This window comes from Budorcas taxicolor, chromosome 11 (assembly GCF_023091745.1).
Source record: "Budorcas taxicolor isolate Tak-1 chromosome 11, Takin1.1, whole genome shotgun sequence".
NCBI classification, from domain to species: Eukaryota; Metazoa; Chordata; class Mammalia; order Artiodactyla; family Bovidae; genus Budorcas; species Budorcas taxicolor.
In genome coordinates, this window is record NC_068920.1 from 132731215 (window position 1) to 132758702 (window position 27488).

Genomic DNA, 27488 nt, shown 5'->3' on the forward strand with positions numbered 1-27488 from the left:
TACTAAAACATTTTCCTAAATTCCCCATAATGAGTTCCTATGAAACAGTAAGAAAAAAATGGGCAAAGGATATGAAAAAAGTGTTCATGGAAATGGAAACACAAATGGCTCTTAGATACATGTTCAATCCAACTCATAAAAGAAACACAAATTACAGCCGCACAGAGGTATACTATTTGACTTAGAGGTCTGACAGTCACTGTGTGGTAGAGGCTGCACAAACAGGCTCTCTCATATACTGCTGCTGAGTATAAACTGCTGCACCTCCACAGGTACATTCCTATGGAGGGCAATTTGGCAATTAACTTTCAAAAAATTACAGCTACACCTAACTTCTGACCAGTAATTCCACTTCTCTGAATTTTTATTTACATGGTTGGTCTGTGTAAACAAAGAATACATCAGAAGTAATGAGATGTCACTTTTTAGATTCAGCTGTAAGAGATCCTGCAGTTCTCATTTTGGTCTGTCTCTCAGATCACTCGCTCCAGGAGAAGGCAGCTGGCACATCAGGAACAGCCCCACGAAGAGGCTCTCATGATGAGGTAGGAGGATGACGCCTCCTGTCAACAGTCATGTGAGTGAGCTTGGAAGTGGATCCTCTAGCACAGACAAGTTTTCAGATGACTACAGACCTGGACAACATTCTGACTGCAACCTCATGAGGAACTCTAAGCCAGAACAACCCAGCCAAGTCACTCCAGATTCCTGGCACTCAGAAACTGTATGAGATAACAAATTTTTATTGTTTTAAGCTACTACATTTTGGAGTAATTTGTTACACAACAATTGTTGTTTGTTGTTCAGTCACTAAGTCATGTCCGACTCTTTGAAATCCCATGGACTGCAGCATGCCCCATCCTTCACTACGTCTCAAGAGTTTGCTCAAATTCATGTCTGTTGAGTTGATGTTATCTAATCTCATCTCATCCTCTGCTACCTCCTTCTTTTTTTGCCTTCAATCTTTCCCAGCATCAGGCTCTTCTTCAATGAAAGCTCTTCCCATTAGATGGCCAGAGTATTAGAGCTTCAGCATCCAATGAAAATTCCTTCCAATGAATATTCAGGGTTGATTTCCTTTAGGATTGACTGGTTTGATCTCCCCACAGTCCAAGGAACTCTCAGGAGTCTTCTTTAGCACCGCAATTCGAAAGCATTAATTTTTTGGCACTCAGCCTTCTTTGTGGTCCAACTCTATACAGCAATAGCTAATATAAAAGCCTTGTTTAATTTCTCTTAGGTCTTCATAGACTAAAAAGAGATGTCCTGTGGCTTCCAAAATGAAAAAAAAATCACATTTACCAAATATATGGATTGAAAAGAGGAGTCCAACCTCTAGGCTCACCAGCTTATATATATTCAACGACTCTGGCCAGGAAGACACAAACTGGCCCGTGAGATGAGGACCACTTTATCCAGAAGCAACATTTGATTCCACCTGAGTCTGGAATTCAAGTCCCCATAAGTAAAGCTTATTTCGAAATAAAATTCATGAAAACAGTCAAGAAAATGTTGATTGAAAAAAAAAGAGAGACCTTGCTCGAATGGATATCAAAACTTTCTACAAAGCACCAGGAATTAAACAGTGCTGATCCTCAAGGAAATCAGTCCTAAATATTCATTGGAAGGACTGATCCTGAAGCTGAAACTTCAATACTTTGGCCACCCGATGCGAAGAACTGACTCATTGGAAAAGACCCTGATGCTGGGAAAGATTAAAGGCAGGAGGAGAAGGGGACGACAGAGGATGAGATTGTTGGATGGCATCACCAATTCGATGGACATGAGTTTGAGTAAGCTCCAGGAATTGGTGATGGACAGGGAAGCGTGCTGCAGTCCATGAGGTTGCAAAGAGTCAGACACGACTGAGTGACTGAACTGAACTGAATCAACAGAATAGGATGTAGTAAGTTCAGAAGCATACTCATGTGTATGAGAACTTATTATATAATAAAGAAAACATTTCAAATAAGTGGGAGAAAGATGACTTAATAGATTTGCTGGGGAAATGTCTAACCACTTGGAAAAAAATTAGATCCATAGCTCACATTGTAAGTACAAATTACAGATGTATTAATCTAAATATACACTTCTTAACCTGCTACAAGAAAATATCAGAGAACATTTTTATAATCTTAGATGGGGAAAGGTTTCCAAAATATGGGATAAAACCCAGAGGCCATAATGGAAAGTAACTAAAAAATCTGATTAAATAAGCATTTAAAATATCTACACAATAAAAGATACTAAAATAAAGTTAAAAGGCTAACAATAGATTCAGAGAAAACATTTGTAACATAGAAAACAAAGGGTTAAAACCCATACTCCATAAAGAGTTATACTTGTGCTTGCTATTAGTATCAGTAGGTGATGGTATAAAGGTCTTTAGTTCCCTTTTATGAAAGCCACAGTGAGAAAAATAACATTTCTGTCCTTGATGGAGCTTACAATTTTGCTCAGAGTACAAGAAACAAAAAAGTCAAAGAGTCAAACAGTGACCTAAATCAGGGGCTGTTAAACTACAACCCATGGGCCTCTAGCTAATAATAGATTGCACATTTTTAAAGAGTTGCAGAGCAAAATAAAACAAGGACTATATGGCAGAGATCAAAGCCTAAACTATTTACTATCTGGCCCTTTACAGGAAAAGTTTGCCATTCCTGATCTAAACAATAAGTACTACACTGAATTAAATGAAGAAAAAGCATTGCATAGGCAGGACAAGCTTTGAACTGTAAAAACCTTACAAGTTGGAGGGCCTTTGGTGATCATCAAGAATCCTTTCTTGCAAATTAAGAGGTCACTGCTCATCCAGATTCTGCTTATCGTGCTCACAGGGATGGAAGCCTCACTATTTGACTTGAGCTTTAAACAGAAACCTCTCTTCTTCCCATACTCCTCAATTCAGTCTCAACTTCCCTGCCATTTCCCCCTGCCTCTTCCTTCTCTCTCTCCTGAGGAACAGACAATCTGGTGAAAAGTGGCACAAACTTATGCCCGAATCTGGCTCTGCCACCTAGCAAATAATTTATATAAATCTCCATGCCCCCCAAATTTTACCTATAAAACGTAAGTAACAATTTGGGGATCGTGAGGATTAAATGAGATGGCGGTGCGACGATCTAGAGGGTCCTCAACACCAGTTTTTGGAATCCATTAACTTATTCCAGGGCTCAAGCGTCTCTCTCCAGCACAAAAACTGCTATTATGCAGTGCAGAGCTCTTGACTAGAAGTTAGTAGACACAGGCTACCACCTGTGGCCATGGGTAAACTGACTCTGATTCTTGGGCTTCGCCGATGCAGTTAAGGAGATGAAAGACCAGATGATCTTCGGTTCCCTTCTGGATTAGAAAATGATCTTGAGCCTTGGCTGTCGGAGCCGGACACAGGAAAAAAAGTCACACAACCGTGATCCACCCTCGGAAGAATAAAAGGGGGCAACTCCTGGCCCTGTTCCGATTCTCAATAGCCGCCGACCTGCCTACAGGCAAAATAGGGGATACAACACGACTGGAGCACAAGACAGCGCTGTAAACCGACACACACAAGTTCGTTAACTTGCGGTGATAAATTAAAAGGCATAGGCGACATCGTTGCTCGGAGCTACAGTCAGAACGCTAGGCCAAATTACTGCCCAAACTGCACTGGTACCGGAGACCCGGATTGAGAAACTTCCTTCCGCTCCCTCGAACTCCAGGGAGTGGAGGCCAGGCGGCCGCGGGCACAGGCGTAGCAGGCGGGAAACTGCGGACCCCCCCGGAGAAAGGGCAGGCGGTAGCCGAGCGCACGCCCCTTCTCACCTTAGGTCTCGTCGGCTGAGTCTCCAGCTGCAGGCAAGGCTCCGGCCCGAATGACAGGACCCGACGGGTACCAAGAGGCGGGGCCTCCCTGGAAAAGACCCCTCGCGGGCCTCACAGGCCTCCCTGCCTGCCCGCCGGCTGCCTGACTGGAAAATCCGGAAGGCTGGCCTCTCTGCGCTTTCTTCCTTCCCTGCGGAGGAAGTGTCCTTTTTTTTCGGCTAAAGGGCAAGGTTAAGGAGCCGGCGGCAACTCGTCATCGGGGTTTCAGTCGCGGGTTTTCAGTCAGGCAGTACGTCGGCCGCCTGGCCAGTGCTAGGCTGCGAGAAGAAAAGTCCTCTACTCGGCTGCCCGCATTTGAAGGGCTTTCCACTTTCGTCCGCTCCCACTCAAGATGGTGGCCTCTCGAGCAATTGGCAGCCTCAGCCGCTTTACTGCCTCCAGGACGCTCCGCTGCTCAGGTGAGGCCTGGTTGAAGGCACCCCACCGCCCCGGGGCAGAGCTCCTGCGGAGACCCGGGAGCCGCGTCTCCCCGTGGCTGCCGCCTCCCTGCCGCGGCCCTGGATGAGGGGGAGTGATGCTGCTATGAGACCCGGTGTCATTCGCTGGCGCAGCGACTGACATTTTCTCTCTTGTTTTGAGTCCTGCAGCGATTTCAGGCTTCGTAACCCCTAACGTCTGTGAGTCTTGTCCACCCGGTCTGGCATTTTCCGTAGGTCTCCTCTTACTTTCTTTAATGATGGCCTTGAACCTGTCCCTCCTGGAGGACTAAGAGGACAAGGACAGTCCAGTCTGTCACATCTTTGTGCTTCACTGCACCTTGACTGTAACGGGGAGCATCTTATTTACTTCTTGTATGAAATTAACCAGCCTTGCAGATGGCTGCCATTCCCTACGCCTTTCCTTCACAATCTTTTTACCTATTACCACATTGGATGGAGGAACCTGGTAGGCTGCAGTCCATGGGGTCACTAGGAGTCGGACACGACTGAGCGACTTCACTTTCACTTTTCACTTTCCTGCATTGGAGAAGGAAATGGCAACCCACTCCAGTATTCTTGCCTGGAGAATCCCGGGGATAGGGGAGCCTGGTGGACTGCCGTCTATGAGGTCGCACAGGGTCGGACACGACTGAAGTGACTTAGCAGTAGCACACTTCAACAGGAAGCTCAACTCTTGCACCTCCAGTAATTCCAGTGTGAATGTATAATATGTAGAATTTCAAAAGGCAGATTCTGCAACTTTCCAGAAGAAGGACTTAAAAAAAAAATGCAGATACCTTGTATCTTAAGGAACAAGATGTTAGATAATTTTACCAACTATTTCTACCCTTGTTTCTGACTATACCCAGTTAGCTTGCATTAGCTGTATTCTTTTTCTCTTCAAACTGGCAGTGAAACAGTTAAAGTGGGTGCTTGTGGAAAATTAAGCATTTTCCTTCTCTCTCAAATCTGTAAGGTGAAATGTGACTTTTTATCGCATGTTGTACTTAATATCGGTTACTTAACTAGAAATATAATTTATAAAATGCCTTCCTCCTTCTAAATCACTGTATGTTGTTTTTAGAGGCATGCCTTTACTGTAAGGAACTAATTTTGAATGTTTGAACCTTTTCTGCTTTGTTATTTCGACCAATGTTTTTAGTCTCCACAGGACTGCTCTGTATGTGTGTGCATACCTGTCATAACACTACAGAAAATTGAAATGTTGCAAAGACTGGGGGAAAGGATTAAGCAAAAAATAATCACCCTTTCTCTTACTACTTACATACCTACTGTTAGTATTTGGTCATGTTACCTGACAGTTTGATTGTTTTCCACATTTTTGGTTTAACACTTTAAAATTATCAGATGTATATTTTTGAACTTCCCTTTCATTGATTTTAAGGTAATGCAATTAAAAACATTAGTTTTGGAATGTGACTTCTCAGTTTCAATCTGGCTCTGCCTTTTACCCACTGGTGACCTTACCCTTTGGTGACCTTGGGCAAGTCATTTCTATGTTTTCTCATTTGTGAAATGGGGAATAATACCACCTTGTGAGCTTTAAAGGGCGTATTTTAGGTGTAAAGCAGTTTTTCATGGAGTAAGTACTATTATTATTAATAAATATTAGCTATTATTAACTCTTCCCTGCCTTGAAGAACTATGATTTTATATATCTGAGACTTTTTTTAAGTAATTTTTACATTTTACATGTGTGATAGTTACAAGCTTAGTTTTTCTGTATTTTTTGTATAGAAATATAGATACACATGTGTATCTATATTTTGCATTCTGTTTTAACCTATAAGAAAATATGGCTGAGGGGAGAGATAAATTGGGGGATTGGTACTGACATACACATGCTACTATATGTAAAACAGATAACTAATAAGAACCTGCTATAAAGCTCAGGGAACTCAGTATTCTGTAGTGACCTGTATGGGAATAGAATCTAAAACAGAGTGGATACATGTATGTGTATAACTGATTTACTTTGTTGTACAGCAAAAACTAAGACAATATTGTGTTGATAAATCAACTATACTCTAATAAAAATTAATTTAAATTTTCTTAAAGAAAATATGACTTATTAGTTATTGCCACTCCAGTACTCTTGCCTGGAAAATCCCATGGACACAGGAGCCTGGTAGGCTGCAGTCCATGGGGTCACACAGAGTCTGACAAGACTGAAGCAACTTAGCAGCAGCAGCAGCCCCTTCTGGTAACAATGTATAAATTTTGAAAAAAAAAAGGCCTAGAAAGTGAATTTAAAATTACCTGCACAGCTGGATTGCCATTTAGACTGAAAAGACTAACACTAATTAAAAGTCTGTGCCTAGGTAGTGCCAGACTTTTAATGAGACTATGATATTTAATGGTGGATGATTAAAATTCTTCACAGTGATTTGTACTTCTTGAAGTTTGAACCCATTCCTGCATGAGTGCTATAATTCTGAGTATGACTATCAAATGAAGATCACATCTTGATCAAGATATCTTAATTCCCACTTTTATTCTCTGCCCCCCACTCCTATTCTAAATTCTAATTCCTAATTACATAAGTAGTAGAATAATTTCTCAGGTAATGAATTGAAGGCAGATATCTTAGCAGATGGTGTATATTTAAATTTGACTCTTACTTACATAATCCTGTCCCTTCACCAGGACTAGATATTGAGAAAAACTGTTGATTGTTACAACCATAATAACATGTTCATATTTGAAATATGTATCAGCATAATCCAGCTCTCTCCACTGCTATAGTCTTAGGTCTTGTAGGTATCTTCTTGAGTTAAAATGATTAAAAAGTAGAGTAAAAGGTTCTCTCTCTTTTGCTGGCATGGGAAATATGGGTGAAAGTTCACCCAGCTGCTCTGAAGTAAGCTCTCCTAGTTAGGTTAGTGAGTAAGGCTGTATTCTAAAAGCAAAGCTACCCTGTATTTCAACTTGATTTAGTTTGTTGTGATTTGGAATTGTTTTCCAATTCAGATATGGTTGTATATTTGCTGATTTTTCTCTTTTTTTGTCTCTTGATTTAGAGGAGGTTTTGTGCATGTCTATGAGTTTGGAGGGGATGGCACAAAGGCAGGTCAGTGGGTGAGAGTTTATGATTTATAAGTTAGTGAGCACAAACCTGCTGTCTCCAATATTTAGTCTTCAGAATTACAACCCGTGTCCCTCCACCTGCTCTATTTTCTTTTTTTTCTTAGGTGCGTATCTTCTAACATATTTATGTTTCTTGTTTTTTATCTATCTTTCCACCTCATCTCTCCCACTCTGCATTCCTAATCAGTTCACACTCACTAATTCAGTTTACCCTGTTCTAGTTGTAATTGCTTATTACCTGGCTCCCCTCCCTCAGAATGTTTACTTTATTGGCAAACTCTCTTTTCATTCCAAACCTATTTTCACCTCCTCCACAGAGACAGGGATTTTTATCTTGCTGCTCACTCTGGGTGCCTAAAGCAGTTCTGATAGACTGCACTAGACTGTAGTTGTGCAATGAATGACTCCGAGATGATGTTGGAGGAGACTGCAGTTTACTTGGGGGAAACAGCTGCTACAGATTCAGTGATTAGCTAACCAAACAGTGAGTAATAAAGATAAAAATTGGGGCAGGGAAGGGAAAGATTGTTGTAGACAGAATTTCAAAATAAGGCTTTGTGAAACTGTGATACTGTGGTGTTGGAGAAGACTCTTGAGAGTCCCTTGGACTGCAAGGAGATCCAACCAGTCCATCCTAAAGGAGAACAGTCTTGGATGTTCATTGGAGGGACTGATGTTGAATCTGAAACTCCAATACTCTGGCCACCTGATGAGAAGAGCTGACTCATTTGAAAAGACCCTGACGCTGGGAAAGACTGAAGGCAGGAGGAGAAGAGGATGACAGAGGATGAGATTGTTGGATGGTATCACCAACTCAATGGACATGGGTTTGGGTGAACTCCGGGAGTTGGTGATGGACAGGGAGGCCTGGGGTGCTGCAGTTCATGAGGTCGCAAAGAGTCAGCCACAACTGAGCGACTGAACCGAACTGATATAAAGGAGGAAGAGTGATAAATACAGATGATACAGATCGCAAATAATGGAAAAACGAAAGGAAGTTTATCCTTAGTGAAATAGAGGCACTGGAGATTGAGGAGATGGCTGGCTTCTCCTATCTTAATTTACTTTAGTGTAGCACTTTGATTTACAGGTACTGTTACAATCATTACATCACTTCTATCTTTGTAAGAACACTGAAATGCTCTAAGAGACTTATACATGGCCATACAGCTAGTGAATGGTAAACTTGATGGTTGAACCCAAGGCTTGGGACTCTCAGGTCCTTTGTCTTTGCCCTGTGAGTACTCATTTGGGTTGCTTAAAGAAAAAATGCAGACAGGACCGGTGATCACCCCACTGTGGTTCTGGCGCCATCTACAATTTTCTTTCTTTAATAGCATGTCATTTGGCCTTTAAGGCAGTACAAAGCTACTTCTTTCTGTGTCTTCGTGTCCCCTCCTTTAAAGAACTGCAGGATGGAGAGACACACAGAGTCTCTGATGCGCCTTGATTTTACTTTTCATGACACTGGGAAGTCCATCTCTCCATAAAAATGCAAGAGAACCTGGCTGGAGAATGTGCTTGAGATACATTTGGAACTGACATTACAGATTGCTTTGTATCAATAGATTACTTATTGCCTTAATACCAATTTATGATCTTACAGTTACAGACATCAGAAATGAGTCTTACTGGGCTGAAATCAGAGGTATTGGCAGGGCTGAGTTCATTCTGGACACTCTAAGGGAGAATCCGTTTCCTTGCCTTTTCTAGCTTCCAGAGGCTGCCTGCATTTTTTGACTTCTTCATACCCAGCAGAGTGTGTTCTCATGCTGCCATCTTCTGGTTCTTTTGCCCTTTTCTGCTCCTTTATAATTATACTATATAGCTGAATAATCCAGGCTAATCTCCCTGTATTAAGGTCAGCTAATTAGCCACCTTCATTCCGTTTGCATCCTTTATCTCCATTTGCCATATAACCTAACATACTCAATTTCTGGGCACATGGACATCCTTGAGAGGCCATTCTTCCAACTACCACATTTAGTATCCAGATAATCATATGACCTGATAATTGAAACAAAAAAGATACAGTAATAGTCACAATAATGATCTGGAACACTTTGTTCTAAGTTTGGTTTTCTTGTTGTTGTAAACTCCAGCTTTGTTATATGTAGCAGGTATTATAGAGATTCATGAATTTCATGAATTTGAACAAACTCCAGGGGATAGTGGAGGACAGAGGAGCCTGGCATGCTACAGTCCATGGGGGTCACAGAGTTGGACACGACTTAGCACCTGAACAACAAACAACAAATAGAAATTCTGTTTTGAAAATAACTAATTGTGAAATACATTTTTCTTACAGGTTATATTTGCCGCAGTTTTACAAGGGCCTCTGCTTTGCTGAGTAAGTTCGATTTCTCACTGATGTGCTTTCATTGCTTTTTATACTTATTTAGCCATAAATATGTTTACAAATAAGTTTTCCTTCTCTTTTTAGCCAGAACCCATATTAACTATGGAGTCAAAGGGGATGTGGCAGTTATTCGAATTAACTCACCCAATTCAAAGGTACCTAATTTAATTTACTGCAGTTTATTTCTACTCACTGCATTCATTAATGCATTCCTGAATGGCAGAGAAATAAATCCACCAATTTGGTGCTAATCTTGTCTCATGAGTTTACAGTTTTGATAGAGTTTGAGAACTTGCCCACAGGATGCAGTTTTCTGCAGCAGACATCCTTGTTTTAGTTCACTGTGGAGGTGTCAGATTAACATCAAGGATTAATACATGCCTTCTGTTACACTATAGAATTATAAGATGGTTTATTAGATAGGAAGCCAAGTGCAAGCTTTGTTTATAAGAATTAAAATTGACCTTCTTAACTGTGAGGTTCTTATGTCAACTTTCTTAACCTGCCTGACATGAGTATAGTAAGTTGACTGAGTTAAATTAAGGTTCCTGAGGGCCTTGAGTGACTTGGTGCAGTTCATGTTATCAGAAATCAAATTCACCTCAAAGTGGGGCTTTATTTGTTTTTGGCAACTTCAACAAAATATGCAGCATTAATCCAGTCTTTTGCCAAGAAAAGCTATGTTTGAGGAGCTCATGCTTTCCCCCCCCACCTAAAGTTGCTGTAAAGATTTCCTGTTTCAGAAATCTTGTTACCAGAGACCTAAATGAAGTAGGAGGACCTAGATGTAAGCAATTAACAACTAACACAAATTAAGGAAAGTAAGAGCCAGTCCCCCTCCCTAGAGTGAAGTTGGCACTTACTGAGCAGTGATTCAGACTTATGGTATTTTTTCAGTATTTTCTAAGTTAAGCATTTTTCCTGAACACAAAAATAACAAATGCCTATGGTCGGACATTTGAAAGCAATTAAGAGGAAAATAACAATCATTCATACTCCAAACCCCAAAATAACCACTTTTAACATTTAGTCTAGTTTCAACAAACAGTATTCTAAAAATTAAGATCATACTATTCGTCTAATTTTGATTCTTTTTTTTCCCTTAACATTATACAAATTTTTTTCCATGCTGATAAATGTAGACTTACCTTATAGCCTGCATATGATTCAAACTCTTAGGAATATGAGTTCCTCCTTTAAGGAGAACTATTTTTAGAGGGAGGCATTGGCCAAAGCACCTGAACAAACAGCTGCTGGCTTGTTAGTTTGTTTATTTCCCTGTTTCTTTTAACAGTGTATTTTTCCTGGGTAAATATATTTCCTGTAATCAAAATAGCCTTGGGTGGTGATTTGTATATCTACTACTTCAAATTTAAACCATTAGATTTATGTGTATTTCCCTTCGGCAGGTGAATACTCTAAGTCAAGAACTGCATTCAGAGTTCATGGAAGTAATGAATGAAGTCTGGTCTAGCAGTCAGATCAGAAGTGCTGTCCTTATCTCAACAAAGCCAGGCTGCTTCATTGCAGGTGCTGATCTGAAGTAAGTTTCAGAAAATTTGAAATCACCTTTTATCTTGGCTAATGGTATGTTTTTTAGGCCTTATTGTTTCTCATTTGAAAATAAAGTAGAAGTAAATTTTCTCTGAAAGTTACTTTTGTGTTATTTTCATGAATATAAATAAAGTTGATAAAGAAAGAGAGGCTTGTTGCTTAAACCTTAAAAGACTGAATCCAGCCTTTCTTTAAAGAAATTGAAAGTAGTTCAAGGAGCAGTATTTGAGCAGAATAAAAAAATTATTATAAAACCAAACTAACAATGAGATGCCTTTTTTTTCTGTCTGTCTGACCAGCAAACATTTAAAAGTTTGAAAATATTATGTTAGCAAAGACTTGGGAAAATGAGAAAGTTGAGTGTTTCTAGTAGGACTGAAAATTGGTATAGCCACCTTGGAGAACAATTTGATAAAATTTAGTAAAACTGAAAATACACGTATCATATAATTAAGAGATACCACTTCTAGGTATGTATGCTGGAGAAATCCCAACCTTTGTTTTTAAGGACCCATACATGCATAAGGATGTTCAGTCCTGTGTAATTTACAATAGTGAAGAATTTGAAAGAAACTAAATCTCAGTCATGAGGGAAATAGATATGTAAATGTGGAATATTCTTAAGATAAAATGCTACAAAAACAATTCAAAGTATCTAACTAGATCTACAGCATAATGTTAGAACTCAAAAATATGTTAAAGAAACAAAGCAACTTGCAGAATATTTGGTACAGTATATAGTTTATATAAACATTTTAAAACAACACATAAAATACTTCTCTGTATTATTCATGGATACAAATACATAGTTGGCCTGAAGATTGTACTGCAAGTATATGATAATGGATGTTTCAGGGTAAATGAAGTAGCTGACAGAACTTGAGGAGGTCAGAGAGTACTTTACCAATACAGCTAATATTTTCTTTCTTTTTCTTCATGATATATGTATAATAACTTTTTTGCACTTTAAAGCAAAAATAAGGAGAGATGATGTCTTAGTGTTTAACGCTTTAAAATGTTGACAGTTGTTAATTCTATAAAAAATAGGTATTTGTTTTATGATTCTTTGCAGTTTAGGCAATGATAGCCAGCATTATTGGCTTAGCAATTTGTATTTAAGGTACTTGTATATTTTTAAACTTTGTTCAATATGGCTGTGAGGAGATACCCCACATCCAAGGTAAGGAGCAGCAGCTGTGCTTTGCTAGAGCAGCTGTGAAGATACCCCACCTCCAAGGTAAGAGAAACCCAAGTAAGACAGTAGGCGCTAAGAGAGGGCATCAGAGAGTAGACAGACTGAAACCACAATCACAGAAAACAAGCCAATCTGATCACATGGACCACAGCCTTGTCTAACTCAATGAAACTAAGCCATGCTGTGTGGGGCCACCTAAGATGGACGGGTTATGGTGCAGAGGTCTGACAGAATGTGGTCTGTTGGAGAAAGGAATGGCAAACCACTTCATTAGCCTTTGCCCTGCTTCATTCTGTACTCCATGAATTTTCCTGAGGGCCTTGAATGACTTGGTGCAATTATATCTACTATTGTGGGCAGGAATCCCTTAGAAGAAATGGAGTAGCCATTATAGTCAACAAAAGAATCTGAAATGCAGTACTTGGATGCAATCTCAAAAACAATAAATGATCTCTGTTCTTTTCCAACACAAACCGTTCAGTATCACGGAAATCCAAGTCTGTGCCCTGATCAGTAACGCTGAAGAAGCTGAAGTTGAATGGTTCTGTGAAGACCTACAAGACCTTTTAGAACTAACACCCAAAAAAGATGTCCTTTTCATTATAGGGGACTGGAATGCAAAAGTAGGAAGTCAAGAAACACCTGGAGTAACGCAAATTTGGCCTTGGAGTACAGAATGAAGCAGGGCAAAGGCTAATAAAGTTTTGCCAAGAGAACGCACTGGTAATAGCAAACACCCTCTTTCAACAACACAAGAGAAGACTCTACACATGGACATCACCAGATGGCCAACACTAAAATCAGATTGACTATATTTGCGGCCAAAGATGGAGAAGCTCTATACAGTCAGCAAAAACAAGACCGGGAGCTGACTGTGGCTCAGATCATGAACTCCTTATTGCCAAATTCAGACTTAAATTGAAGAAGGCAGGGAAAACCACTAGACCATTCAGGTATGACCTAAATAAAATCCCTTATGATTATATAGTGGAAGTGAGAAATAGATTTAAGGGACTAGATCTGATAGATAGAGTGCCTGATGAACTATGGAATGAGGTTCGTGACATTGTACAGGAGACAGGGATCAAGACCATCCCCAAGAAAAAGAAATGCAAAAAAGCAAAATGGCTGTCTGAGAAGGCCATACAAATAGCTGTGAAAACAAGAGAAGCAAGTGCAAAGGAGAAAAGGAAAGATATACTCATTTGAATGCAGAGTTCCAAAGAATAGCACGAAGAGATAAGAAAGCCCTACTCAGCGATCAATGCAAAGAAATAGAGGAAAACAACAGAATGGGAAAGACTAGAGATCTCTTCAAGAAAATTAGAGATACCAAGGGAACATTTCATGCAAAGATGGGCTCAATAAAGGACAGAAATGGTGTGGACCTAACAGAAGCAGAAGATATTAAGAAGAGGTGGCAAGAATACACAGAACTGTGCAAAAAAGATCTTCACGACCCAGATAATCACAATAGTGTGATCACTCACCTAGAGCCAGATATCCTGGAATTTGAAGTCAAGTGGGCCTTAGGAAGCATCACTAAACAAAGCTAGTGGAGGTAATGGAATTCCAAAGTTGAGCTATTTCAAATCCTGGAAGATGATGCTGTGAAAGTGCTGCACTCAATATGTCAGCAAATTTGGAAGACTCAGCCGTGGCCACAGGACTGGAAAAGGTCAGTTTTCATTCCAATCCCAAAGAAAAGCAATGCCAAAGAATGCTCAAACTACCACACAATTGCACTCATCTCACACACTAGTAAAGTAATGGTCAAAATTCTCCAAGCCAGGCTTCAGCAATATGTGAACCATGAACTTCCAGATATTCAAGCTGGTTTTAGAAAAGGCAGAGGAACCAGAGATCAAATTGCCAACATCTGCTAGATCATCGAAAAAGCGAGAAGGTTCCAGAAAAACATCTATTTCTGCTTTATTGACTATGCCAAAAAAGATGTCCTTTTTGGCATCTGTGGATGGAGACTGTGCGGATCACAGTACTCTGTGGAAAATTCTGAAAGAGATGGGAATACCACAACACCTGACCTGCCTCTTGAGAAACCTGTATGCAGATCAGGAAGCAACAATTAGAACTGGACATGGGACAACAGACTGGTTCCAAATAGGAAAAGGAGTACGTCAAGGCTGTATATTGTCACCCTGCTTATTTAACTTATATGCAGAATACATCATGAGAAACACTAGGCTGGAGGAAGCACAAGCTGGAATCAAGATTGCTGGAAGAAAGATCAATAACCTCAGATATGCAGATGACACCACCCTTATGGCAGAAAGTGAAGAGATCTAAAGAGCCTCTTGATGAAAGTGAAAGAGGAGAGTGAAAAAGTTGGCTTAAAGCTCAACATTCAGAAAACGAAGATCATGGCATCCGGTCCCATCACTTCATGGCAATAGATGGGGAAGCAGTGGCTGACTTTACTTTTTTGGGCTCCAAAATCATTGCAGAGGGTGATTGCAGCCATGAAATTGAGATGCTTACTCCTTGGAAGGAAAGTTATGACCAACCTAGAGAGCATATTAAAAAGTAGAGACATTCCTTTGTCAACAAAGGTCCATCTAGTCAAGGCTATGGTTTTTCCAGTAGTCATGTATGGATGTGAGAGTTGGACTATAAAGAAAGCTGAGCACTGAAGAATTGATGCTTTTGAACTGTGGTGTTGGAGAACTCCTGAGAGTCCATCCTAAAGGAGATTGGTCCTGGGTGTTCATTGGAAGGACTGATGCTGAAGCTTAAACTTCCATACTTTGGCCATCTGATGCGAAGAGCCAACTCATTTGAAAAGACCCTGATGCTGGGAAAGATTGAGGGCAGGAGGAGGAGGCGACGACAGAGGATGAGATGGTTGGATGGCACCACCGACTCAATGGACATGGGTTTGGGTAGACTCTGGGAGTTGGTGATCGACAGGGAGGCCTGGTGTGCTGTGGTTAATGGGGTTGCAAAGAGTCGGACACAACTGAACTGAATATTGTGTACTCTTCTTTGTTTATGTACAGTAATTAGAAATTTATAGATACTCTGTTTATTTTTTGAAAAAAGCAGAGTTATCTACATCAAGGACTTTTTCTTTTGGCTTGGTTATTCCAGCCAAGCAAGACATTGATGTACCTAATAGTAGCCACCTAAATCCTTAGGAAAATACTTTCAGGTTCTGTGAGGCTAGCTGAGCCACTCCCAGCACACAAAATGACAGGAAATCAGTTATCTTTGATCAAAAATGAAAAGCCCACAGCTTAAATGTGTTCAGAAACAGTTAAGTAGCAAATGAAGGAAACTGAAATTAAAGGATGTTGAGGAAACATTGTTGTAAGAGAAGCTTTTTTCTCTATCATTTCCACTGATGTTCAGTCTAAAAGCTACTGATAATTAAAATGTTAAATCTGATCATGAAAATATTTACCAGAAGATGATTTGTAATCTAATGATTTGCTATCAAAGCAGATATAAATTATTCACCATGTTTTGTTCATGTTCCCTGAATTTTATAGAGAGATGATATCACTGATATTAGTGCTATCTGAGACAAAATCATTCTTCTTAAACTTCTGAGTATTTGAAGACTCACTACCAGATATTGATATATGGTACAATAAGGTTATGGTGGATGAAGTACTGAACAAAGTTGAGTTTTTTTTCTGTTCTCTGTTTTCATGTTTACTGCAGCATGTTAAATGCTTGTACGACCTCTCAAGAAGTAACCCAAATATCACAAGAAGCACAGAAAATGTTTGAGAAACTTGAGAAGTCCACAAAGCCTGTTGTGGCTGCCATCAATGGATCCTGCTTAGGAGGAGGACTTGAGGTACAGATTTCTTCCAGAGTCATCGAACCGCGGGCCAGCTCATTGTTGGGATCCACCAGCTGCAAACCTTTAGGCCACTGTTTTGCCTCAAGAAAAGCTCTTGAGGGCGAGTCAGCTTTTTCTGAGTCACTAAACTTCTGGATAGGTTTTTAGTCTTAGTCTCATGGCACTAAGCAAGCAAATCAGAGTGGCATGTTTTCATTTATAAATTCAGAAGAGTTGAACTAGATCCCTAAGTTCCCTTTCAGTTCTAAAAAACCTTGTTCAAGTTTGCAAGGCAAAAATTCAGAAGTGCAGTTCATGCTCTTGAGCTACTTTAGTTGAGACAGTTAGCATATAGTGTATGTCATGTGTTCTGTGTGTAGTAAAGATGATAAATAACACAAGGTCTGAGAGAAGAGATACTTACCAGACTGGAACACATAGAAAAGAAGGAGGGGGGAAGAAATGAACATTTTTTGGACATTTATCACGTGCTGGGTTCTATACTAGCCACTTTCACACATTAATAAAGGAAAGCTGTGCTGCTGCTGCTAAGTCACATCAGTCGTGTCCAACTCTGTGCGACCTCAGAGATGGTAGCCCACCAGGCTCCTCCGTCCCTGAGAGTCTCCAGGCAGGAACACTGAAGTGGGTTGCCATTTCCTTCTCCAATGCATGAAAGTGAAAAGTGAAAGTGAAGCTGCTCAGTCATGTCCGACTCTTCGCGACCCTATGGATTGCAGCCCACCAGGCTCCTCCGTCCATGGGATTTTCCAGGCAAGAGTACTGGAGTGGGTTGCCATTGCCTTCTCCCAAGGAAAGCTGTATATGGTTCTAAAAGATAAGCAGAATTTGATTAACCAGAAAACAGTGGCAAAACATTCCACATGTGGCATGATGTGAGCAAAGACAAGGATAACAAAGCCTAATTAGGATACCATAAGTAGGCCTGCTTTACTGAAGAGTCTTTATGGGGTATAGGGCTTCTAAACCTGAGATACCTATATAATTCTATGTGCATTTTTCTATTGAACATTTCCATACTTTTCAGCAGATTTTCAAGGGGATCTGCAGCCCTAAAAGAGTTTAATAACTTAGGAAAGAGAAATGAAGGAAAGCCAGAAAGGTAAATTCTAGAAAGCATCAAATGCCAGCCTAAGAAATTTCAGTTTATTCTGTGGGCACATTCCTGCTTAATAAGTAATTTTTAGACCCTCACATATCCTAAGATGCTATAAAACTACATTTTTTAACATTCTAATTTTCCTTCATTTGTTTGAAGCTTGCCATTTCATGCCAATACAGAATAGCAACAAAAGATAAGAAAACAGTATTGGGTTCCCCTGAGGTCTTGCTGGGAATCTTACCAGGAGCAGGAGCCACACAAAGGCTGCCCAAGATGGTGAGTTTAAGATCTCAGTGTGAACTTGAGATCCTCAGTCCTATATATCCATTTGATCTATTTCCTCTTGTACAGAAGGTATTGTATGTGTATTCATGGTAAAATTTAGAAACCAAATAAAATATGAATATATGAGATTAATGTCTTTATTTTTTTTATTCCTTAATCAAGATGATTGATCATGGGCCTTTGTTAGTCCCTAAAGAAGGGAAGAGATAAATAACATACATGTCTTGCTTTCTGAAACTTACAGTTTAATTTGTTCCTTCTCTGCACAGTAAGATCTTATCAGCTTTTCAGATCCTTGGATCTTATCTCATGATAACTGTAAGAGACCTTTTTTTTTTTTTTGGCTGCACAGCATGTGGAATTTTAGTTCCCTGACCAAGGATCAAACCCTCGACAGTGGAAGTGCAGAGTCTTAACACTGGACCGCCAGGGAAGTCCCTGGACGATCTCATTGTATTCTATAAAACCAAAAGGGGCCCATCCGGCTTTTGAATTATTAAGAAGGGGAAGGACAGTGAGACCTGGAGGCTGCAGAGCAATCTTAACGTCAAACATGAGGACCGCCTGAACCTCATAGCCTCTGACACTATAGATTCTTCAGGAAAACAGCACTCACTCCACAGAAATGCTCTTTGGAGAGAAGTTGATATGAGTTGGACACAGAAAAATGGGAAAGCTTATGGTATTCATTCTGATATTAAATAGTGTGTATTTCTTCATAGAAATTGTCAAGAGGATTTATTGAAAGAATGAATATGCCTATATATGTGTAAAAAATATAGCTGAGTTTCTTTTGTTATTGTTGGAAGCAGGGATCATTTCCATCCCCTACCAGGGATCGAACCTGGGCTCCCTGCATAGGTTGAGAGTACAGAGTCTTAACCACTGGACCACCAGGGAAATCCCAAGTCTGAGATCCTTTCTAAAGACATTTTGAAAACGATGAAGTTTCTCCAAGTCTCTACTAATTCCAGTGTAGGAATTTTAAATATTATGCAAATGGTAGAGAAGAAACTCAAAATGACATAATTGTACAATTTTAGAAATCATGAATTTTTTTCTCCACTTTATCAATCCATAAGACACAAATCCTACATACTGAATTAAAACAAGATATATAGACATTTTCACTTTCAAGTGGAGGTTTCTAAAACTAAAAGTCACCTGAATGTGTATCAGTGTATAAAATTTCATTATTTGATATATATAGTATGAAAATCTGGTTTGACTTTTCTTATTTTAATAATTATTTTGCTCAGTTGTATGATTTGTAAATTGTAATTGTCACTCTGATATTTTTCCCCTTCTGCTCGAATCCTTGCTTGCCTATTAGGTGGGTATACCTGCTGCTTTTGACATGATGCTGACTGGTAGAGGCATTCGTGCAGACAGAGCAAAGAAAATGGGACTGGTTGACCAACTGGTGGAACCACTGGGTAAGTGTTAACATGACTCAGAATTGAGCCTGATGAAGTTATATATTTTCTTAAAAGTGAATATTGGTTAAAGTGAAATTCATATACTTAAGAAATGCAACTCATTGCATTTCTCTACTGATGAACAATATTGAGCCTCTTTTCCTGTGTGTATTGGCCATCTGCTGTATGTCTTCTTTGGAGAAATGCTTATTTAGATCATCCACCGACTTTTTGACTGGGTTGTTTACTTTTCTGATATTGAGTTGCATGAAGGTGAAAGTGAAAGCCGCTCAGTCATGTCCAACTCTTTACAACCTCATGGAATTCTCCAGGCCAGAATACTGGAGTGGGATCCTTTCTCCAGAGGATCCTCCCAACCCAGGGATTGAACCCAGATCTCCCACATTGCAGGTGGATTCTTTACCAGTTGAGCCACCAGGGAAGCCCAGGAATACTGGAGTGGGTAGCCTATCCCTTCTCCAGTGGATCTCCCTGACCTAGGAATCAAACCAGGGTCTCCTTTTTTACAGGCAGATTCTTCACTGAGCTATCAGGGAAGCCCCTACATGTGCTGCTTGTACATTTTAGAGATTAATTCCTTGTCAGTTGCTTTGTATTCAGTTATTTTCTCCCATTCTGAAGGTTGTCATTTCATCTTGTTTATATTAATCATTTCCTTCACTGTGCAAAAGCTTTTAAGTTTTATTAGATCCCATTCATTTGCTTTTGTTTTTTATTTCCATTACTCGAGGAGGTGAGTCAAAGAGGATCTTCCTGCAATTTATGTCAGAGAGTTCTGTTTTTCTCTAAGAGTCTTATAGTTCCTGGCCTTCTATTTAGGTCTTTAATCCATTTTGAGTTTATTTTTGTGTATGGTATTAGAAAATATTCTAATTTCATACTTTTACATGTAACTCTCCAGTTTTTCCAGCACCACCTATTGGAGAGGCTCTCTTTCTCTTTCCTCCATTGTAGATTTGCCTTCTTTGTCATAGATTTCTTGACCATAAGTGTGCAGGTTTACTTCTGGGCCCTCTGTCCTGTTCCATTGATCTATATTTCTGTTTTTGATGACTGTAGTTTGTAGTATAGTCTGAAGTCAGGGGCCTGATTCCTCTAGCTCTGTTTTTCTTTCTCAAGATTGCTTTGACTATTGGGGTCTTTTGTGTCCCCATGCAAATTTTAAGATTTCTTTCTTCTAGTTCTCTGAAAAAAGCCATTGGTAATTTGATAGGGATTGCATTGAATCTGTAGATTGCCTTGGGTAGTATAGTCTTTTTGACAATACTGATTCATCCAATCCAAGATATCTTCCCATCAGTTTGCGTCATCTTCAGTTTCTTTCATTAGCATCTTATAGTTTTTAAAGTACAGATCTTTTGTCTCCTCACTTCCCTATCGTTTTACTGAGACCTCAACCTCACATATGTCAGAAGCTTTGTTTTTCTTTTTCAGTCTGTTTATATTTCTTTGCCATATATTCAAGTTTCCTGATTTTTTCTTCTTCACTGTATAATTTGCTATTAATCCAATCACCTGTATTTTTTGTTTCAGCATTGTTTTTTCTCATATTTAGAAGTAACATTTGATTCACTGTTAAATCTTCAATTTTCCCTTATTATGTTTCTGTTTTCCTCTATCTTCTTGAACATACAGCATGAATTTACAGTAACCTTTCTAACCTTTGTATCTGCTTATTCTGTCTTTCCATTTCTGCATCTGTTTCTATCAGTCAGTTTGTCTCCTAGCTATAGGTCATTTTTTTCTTACTTTTTTTTCATGCCTTTATGATGGCTCTCTCCCTGACCTCAGATAGTTTCCTCTCATGCATGTGCAGAATGATAACTTGGCCAGAGTTTCAAGGGGCCCCTCTGTAGATCTCTGAAGTGCTTCTTTTCTATAGCAACTGATCTCCCGTATTCTTCCATAATTCCAGCATTATGACTTCCATGGACCCTGTGCACTTTTGTTATTCGGAAGTTAGTGACTTAGTTCATTTTTTGTCTCCTCCACAGAGGCTGAAAATAGGGCAGAGTTTTTAAGTGTGGCTCTTACAAGCTTTTGATTGAGAGCCTGGTGGGTGTGTATTTTCAAAGGCTGTAAAAACAGCCTTTGGGGTTTTTGAGTCTCTCTCTTTATTTTCCTCCATTCAGTAAGTTTGGTGTCAGGCAAAGGCCTCAAGTGAAAAATCAGTTGATGTTTTTGGCAAGTTCCTTTCTCTGTAGAAGTACTGCTATGCTAAACATTATGACACTATGAGAGATTACACTCTAGCTTCCAGCCTCTTGCACCACCACAGATGTTCCATGGGGGAAAACTAGCTTTGTGTTTGATTTTTTCTAGTTCTGACCTATTGTATGTGACCACCAAAAGCTCTGATCATTTCACATTCTCTCAGTAGCATCCTTCTACCTGAGCCACATCCAGTCCTCAGCCCATGCCCAAAAGCATCACGTGCCTGCAGAAAAGAGAATGTTCGCAGTTCACCTCTGATAGGCTCTTCCCTCTCTGGAATTCTATTTATATAACCTTTGTTGCTTCCACAGCTATCCAGTATCTTTACAAATGTGATTTTGCAATTGACTTTTTTCCAGTTTTGCAGCGAGAATACAGGTCTCATGAGACATAATACCTCCTACTCAGAAGTGGAAGCCAGATTTATAGGGCTTAAGATTTGTTTTCTCCCTGGAGTAGGTTGTTGCACCTTTGCTCAGTGTGACTTCTCTTTTTGAGTCCATACTGCCACCCACCAGTTTCTAGTTTGACTTAGAAAACTACACTGAAAATGGGTGTGAGTCTTTGGCTTTGGTTTTCCTGGGGTTTTGCCCACCTGGGACTAAGCCAAGCCTGACTGACATTCCAGTCTGTTGTGTTCATCTTTACAGGACCAGGAGTAAAACCTCCAGAGGAACGGACAATTGAATACCTAGAAGAAGTTGCAATTACTTTTGCCAAAGGACTAGCTGATAAAAAGATCACTCCAAAGAGAGACAAGGGATTGGTGGAAAGTGAGTGTCATTTTTAAAGAACAAAGTCACAGCTTCTTTCCAGGGAATTTAATTTGACTTGCTATAAATTTGAATAAGGAAAAGATAAGTGCATTGTTTACTCTTAAGTATAAACTCAGCCTTAGAGGGTACAGTAACTCTGCTCAAAGCTCTAGTCCTGGACCTTCCATTGATTAAAGACATTTTCAGAAAAAACTTTTTATTTTGGAAAATTTAGAGTAATACCAAAATGGAATAATATAATTGTGTAATAAATACCATGTACCCAACACTCAGCTTTAATACTTATCAACTTAAGTTTAAAGAAGTGCTTAGGTTGCAATTTAGATTGTGTATATCAAAGTAAAGAGCAGTTCTTTCAGAGAGCTAGAATCACTGCATTTTTGTGGAGTTTACAGAACAAACTAATAAAGGAGGCTAAGCTATTACCAGTAAGAAGCTAATAGCATTTTACCTTACAGAAATGACGTCATACGCCTTGAGTATTCCATTTGTCAGGCAACAGATTTACAAAAAGGTGGAAGAAAAAGTACGAAAGCAGACCAAAGGCCTTTATCCTGCACCCCTGAAAATAATTGATGTGAGTCTTTACCCCGTCCTCCAACATCTTTCATGTTTCTTCCCTCTGTCTAGAGCAGTACTCTTTATTGCCATTCTGCACCATGCATGCCAGCACTAAAGTTCTTCATGCTGCTATCAAAATACTTAACTAAAATAACACATGAGCATAGCAAGCTATGAGGATTTACAGAAATGGATATTTGGGGGAAATTAGTGCCAGCATACTTTTTAGTTGATGAGCTTAAAACGACCAGTTATAAACCAGGAAAGGAACCTATGTCTTATCAGTATAATAAGGCCAGTAAAATATCAGGCATTAATTAAGAGGTAGTCGAAAATTAATGGCTGTATTTTGTCCTTAGTCAAAACTATGGTCATTACCTAAAATATCTCATCGACTCTCCAATGCCACAATTATGAAAAAGATGTAATGATATAGAGAAGTTCTGGAAAAGATAAGAGAGGATACTTAAAATCATCACAGAGTTGAAGAAACTTCTGTCTAAAGGTAGACTTTAAAACTTATAAAATCTTCAATCTGAAAAGTCTAAGCTTTAAAGAGCATATGTTCAAAGACTTCAGAATTGGAGACTGAATTGGTCAGCAAATATATTTTGAGCCAAAGATACCAAAATACATTAGTTATGAAACATGGTCCCCTACCCTCATTCACCTGATAGTCTGGGTTGGGGAGATTGAACACATATATGTGGTAAGGCAGATGTCAGGATGAAGGGTGGTATGCAGCTGCAGGGGGTTAATGCCAGATAATCAGGATAGAGGAAAATTGCTAAATTCACTGAGAAGGGAACAATCCCTATGAGCCAGAGAATTAGGTAGAGCCTCATGGAATTTGACTTGAGCCCTGAAAAACAGGCAGAGAGTAGATGAAAAGAAAATAGTGCCAGGTAGGGATGGGCATTTTGAATAAAGTTACAGAAGTTGGAAAGCATGAGGCTCTTTAAGAAACATTGAATGAGATCAGTTTTTGTGGAAGGATTATGAAATGTCTTCAGGCAGGCAGACTGAAGCTATATTTTAGAAGATAATGATTAAGTAAGAAATTTGACCTTTGTCCTATATAGGTCATAGAGAACCATCTTCCTGGTGGTGAGTAAAAATGAATTAGAAATAGACAAAGAAGAACAATGAACTAGGAAACTACGCTGGTAATTCAGACTTGAAGTCTGAATAAGATCCTGAGATAGAATAGTAAAAGCGAAAATACGGGGGTAGTAAGAGACTTGCCCAAGAGAAGAGTTCAGTTTTAGAAGTGTTGGGGTTAGATATTTCAGGAAGTTAAGACAGAGAAGTCAGTTCAGGATATAGATTTACTTATTATTTTTTTAATCGTCAATAAATTATGGTGATTGAGTACACAGTTATTTCTTTTATACTTGCCTTTGTGCTTAGGATAGTACTTAGCCCCAAATGTTAAGTTGGATTTCACGGAGATCATGATTAACGTGGTAGACTAAATGATGTTACTGAGGACGGATGAATAGAGGGAGAAAGAGCTGAAAGTGGAACTTAGGGGACCTGCTCTTATTTGAAAAACAGGAGAGGAGCTGGACAAATAATTTGAGGAGGAGGGAAGGGAGTGAAGAGGAAACAGTAAACTTATTGTTGAACTCAGAAAGGGGTGACAACAACTCTTTCTCTGCCAAAGTAACAGGATTCAAAGGATGAGGTAGGATTTGAGCTGTGGAACCTCCGTATGCTTTTCATGTTCTGACTTTAATTCTCTTTCCTTCTATTTTATTTCCTCCCATTTTATGCTAGGTTTAGCAGTAGCCTCAGAGATGAAGAATTAACTGTCTTAAGTAATAAGGCACTCAGTCCTCTTCTCTTTCTCAGTTCAGTTTAGACTTCTGACTTACTTTTTGAAGACTAACAACACTAGCAATCTTTTTTCAGCATTACTGTACATCTCGACAGTCCATTCCAACAAGGAACAAGTGCTGTCTATGTTTTTTAGGTAGTGAAGACTGGAATCGAGCAAGGGAGTAATGCTGGCTATCTCTCTGAATCTCAGGTAAAATTATTTCCTTTCAGTGTTTTATTATTGGAGACAGGAAAGCCAAGATCTGAAATGCTGTGTGTAAAACTGAAAAAAGAAAAACTATTCAAAGTCTAGTAAAAAAAAAATGTTTTCTTCTGGTGGTTGAGCCAGTAGAAAACATTAATCTCACTGAGCCAGTAGATGCTGAGAAAACCATAGTAGTCCCTAGATGTTGGGATGGACAAAAAAGTCATTTCAGTTTTTCTGTTAAGATGTTATGGAAGGGTTTCCCTGATGGTCCAGTGGTTAGGAGTCCACCTGCTGATGCAGAGGACACAAGTTCAGTCCCTAGACAGAAGGATTCCACAAGCCGTGGGGCAGCTGAGCCCACGCACTGTAGAACCCATGAGCCGCAACTGCTGAAACCCACGCACCCTAGAGCCTGTGCTCCACAACAAGAGAAGCCCCACAGTGAGGAGCCCAAGCACTCCAACAAGAGAGTACCCCCACTCACCGCAACTAGAGAGAGCCCATGTGCTGCAACAAAGACCTAGCACAGCCAAAAATAAATTATATATATATATATATATATATAAAGAAATTAAAGCCAAATAAAAGATGAAGAAACCCCAACAAACTTTTTGGCCAATCCAGTATTTGAACTTGCTCTCAATAACGGCTTCCCTTACTTCCCTCGTGGCTCAGCTCGTAAAGGATCTACCTGCAGTGCGGGAGACCTGAGTTCAATCCCTGGGCTAGGAAGAACCCTTGGATAAGGGAAAGGCTACCCACTCCAGTATTCTGGCCTGGAGAATTCCATGGACTATACAGTCCATGGGGTTGCCAAGAGTTGAACATGACTGAGCAACTTTCACTTTTCACTTTTGCTCAATAACGAGGGTATAACTAGGAAAAGCAGAGATAGAGTTATAATCCTTTCAGAAGGAATTGTTTGGACTTTTTGTTCTGTAGATGGGCTGGTTTCATTGTGACATAATGAATACACTGGTAGGGAAATATGATTCTTACTTGTTAGGCCTACAGATAAAACTGAATCCCAGCCTCCCTTTGGTAAACTAGAAGGGAAATTTTTTGCACCCACTAAAACAAGAAAACAGTGACTCAGGAACCAACCTCACCCATTCCACTTCCTAACAAGTTGGTGGATTATAGATTTTAGTGGATTCGATTGTTTTGAAGTTTTAAGCAATCACTGAAGGATGATTCAGTTCAGTTCAGTCGCTCAGTCATATCTGACTCTTTGCGACCCCATGAACCACAGCACACCAGGCCTTCCTGTCGATCACCAACTGCCGGAATCTACCCAAATACATGTCCATTGAGTCAGTGATGCCCTCCAACCATCTCATCCTCTGTCATCCCCTTCTCCTCCTGCCCTCAATCTTTCCCAGCATCAGGGTCTTTTCAAATGAGTCAGCTCTTTGCATTAGGTGGTCAAAATATTGGAGTTTCAGCTTCAGCGTCAGTCCTTCCAATGAACACCCAGGACCAATCTCCTTTAGGGTGGACTGGCTGGATCTCCTTGCAGTCCAACGGACTCTCAAGAGTCTTCTCAAAAAAAAAAAAAAAGAGTCTTCTCCAACACCACAGTTCAAAAGCATCAATTCTTCGGCACTCAGCTTTCTTTATAGTCCAACTCTCACATCCATACATGACTACTGGAAAAACCATAGCCTTGACTATTTGGACCTTTGTTGACAAAGGAATGTCTCTGCTTTTTAATATGCTGTCTAGGTTGGTCATAACTTTCCTTCTAAGGAGTAAGCGTCTTTTAATTTCATGGCTGCAGTCACCATCTGCAGTGATTTTGAGGCCCAAAAAAGTAAAGTCAGCCACTGTTGCCACTGTTTCCCCATCTATTTGCCATGAAGTGATGGGACCGGATGCCATGATCTTCGTTTTCTGAATGTTGAGCTTTAAGCCAACTTTTTCACTCTCCTCTTTCACTTTCATCAAGAGGCTCTTTAGTTCTTCTTCACTTTCTGCTATAAGGATGGTTCATCTGCATATCTGAGGTTATTGATACTTTTTCTGGCAATCTTGATTCCAGCTTGTGCTTCTTCCAGCCCAGTGTTTCTCATGATGTATTCTGCATATAAGTTAAATAAGCAGGGTGACAACATACAGCCTTGATGTCCTCCTTTTCCTATTTGGAACCAGTCTGTTACAGTTCATGTCCAGTTCTAACTGTTCCTTCCTGACCTGCATACAGGTTTCTCAAGAGGAAGGTCAGGTGGTCTGGTACTCCCATCTCCTTCAGAATTTTCCAGATGGTAAAGCATCTGCCCGCAATGTGGGAGACCCAGGTTTGATCCTTGGGTCGGGAAGATCCTGTGGAGAAGGAAATGGCAACCCACTCCAGTACTCTTGCCTGGAAAATTCCATGGACTGAGGAGCCTGATAGGTTACAGTCCATGGGGTCACAAAGAGTCAGACATGACTGAGCAACTTCACTTTCACTTTCCTAAGGCCCACCTGACTTCACATTCCAGGATGTCTGGCTCTAGGTGAGTGTGTGATCACACCATCGTGATTATCTGGGTTGTGAAGATCTTTTTTATACAGTTCTTCTGTGTATTCTTCCCACCTCTTCTTAATATCTTCTGCTTCTGTTAGGTCCATACCATTTCTGTCCTTTCTTGAGCCCATCTTTGCATGAAATGTTCCCTGGTATCTCTAATTTTCTTGATGAGATCTCTAGTCTTTCCCATTCTATCATTTTCCTCTATTTCTTTGCATTGATTGCTGAGTAGGGCTTTCTTATCA

At 39.8% G+C, this 27488-nt stretch overlaps 2 protein-coding genes across 4 annotated transcripts in view; one reads left to right on the top strand and one right to left on the bottom strand.

Moving 5' to 3' along the window:
- Positions 1-3902, bottom strand: part of HADHB (hydroxyacyl-CoA dehydrogenase trifunctional multienzyme complex subunit beta) — a 28602-nt gene extending 24700 nt beyond the window's left edge. The window contains exon 1 of one of the 3 annotated variants that reach the window (XM_052648600.1): positions 3802-3897. The gene's annotated coding sequence lies outside the window, so the exon portion shown is untranslated. Of the gene's footprint in view, positions 1-3060; positions 3759-3801 lie in introns of those variants that run through there. The other 2 variants (XM_052648598.1, XM_052648599.1) reach the window with 2 other exon arrangements.
- Positions 3903-4107: 205 nt separating this feature from the next.
- The window catches only part of HADHA (hydroxyacyl-CoA dehydrogenase trifunctional multienzyme complex subunit alpha), a 42463-nt gene continuing 19082 nt past the window's right edge, over positions 4108-27488 (top strand). The window contains exons 1-10 of the mRNA XM_052647755.1: positions 4108-4259; positions 9697-9738; positions 9832-9902; positions 11157-11290; positions 16181-16319; positions 17584-17703; positions 19046-19148; positions 22016-22138; positions 22600-22718; positions 24678-24734. Coding sequence (XP_052503715.1) covers positions 4193-4259; positions 9697-9738; positions 9832-9902; positions 11157-11290; positions 16181-16319; positions 17584-17703; positions 19046-19148; positions 22016-22138; positions 22600-22718; positions 24678-24734 — 975 coding nt within the window. The 5' untranslated portion in view covers positions 4108-4192. The remainder of the gene's footprint in view (positions 4260-9696; positions 9739-9831; positions 9903-11156; positions 11291-16180; positions 16320-17583; positions 17704-19045; positions 19149-22015; positions 22139-22599; positions 22719-24677; positions 24735-27488) is intronic.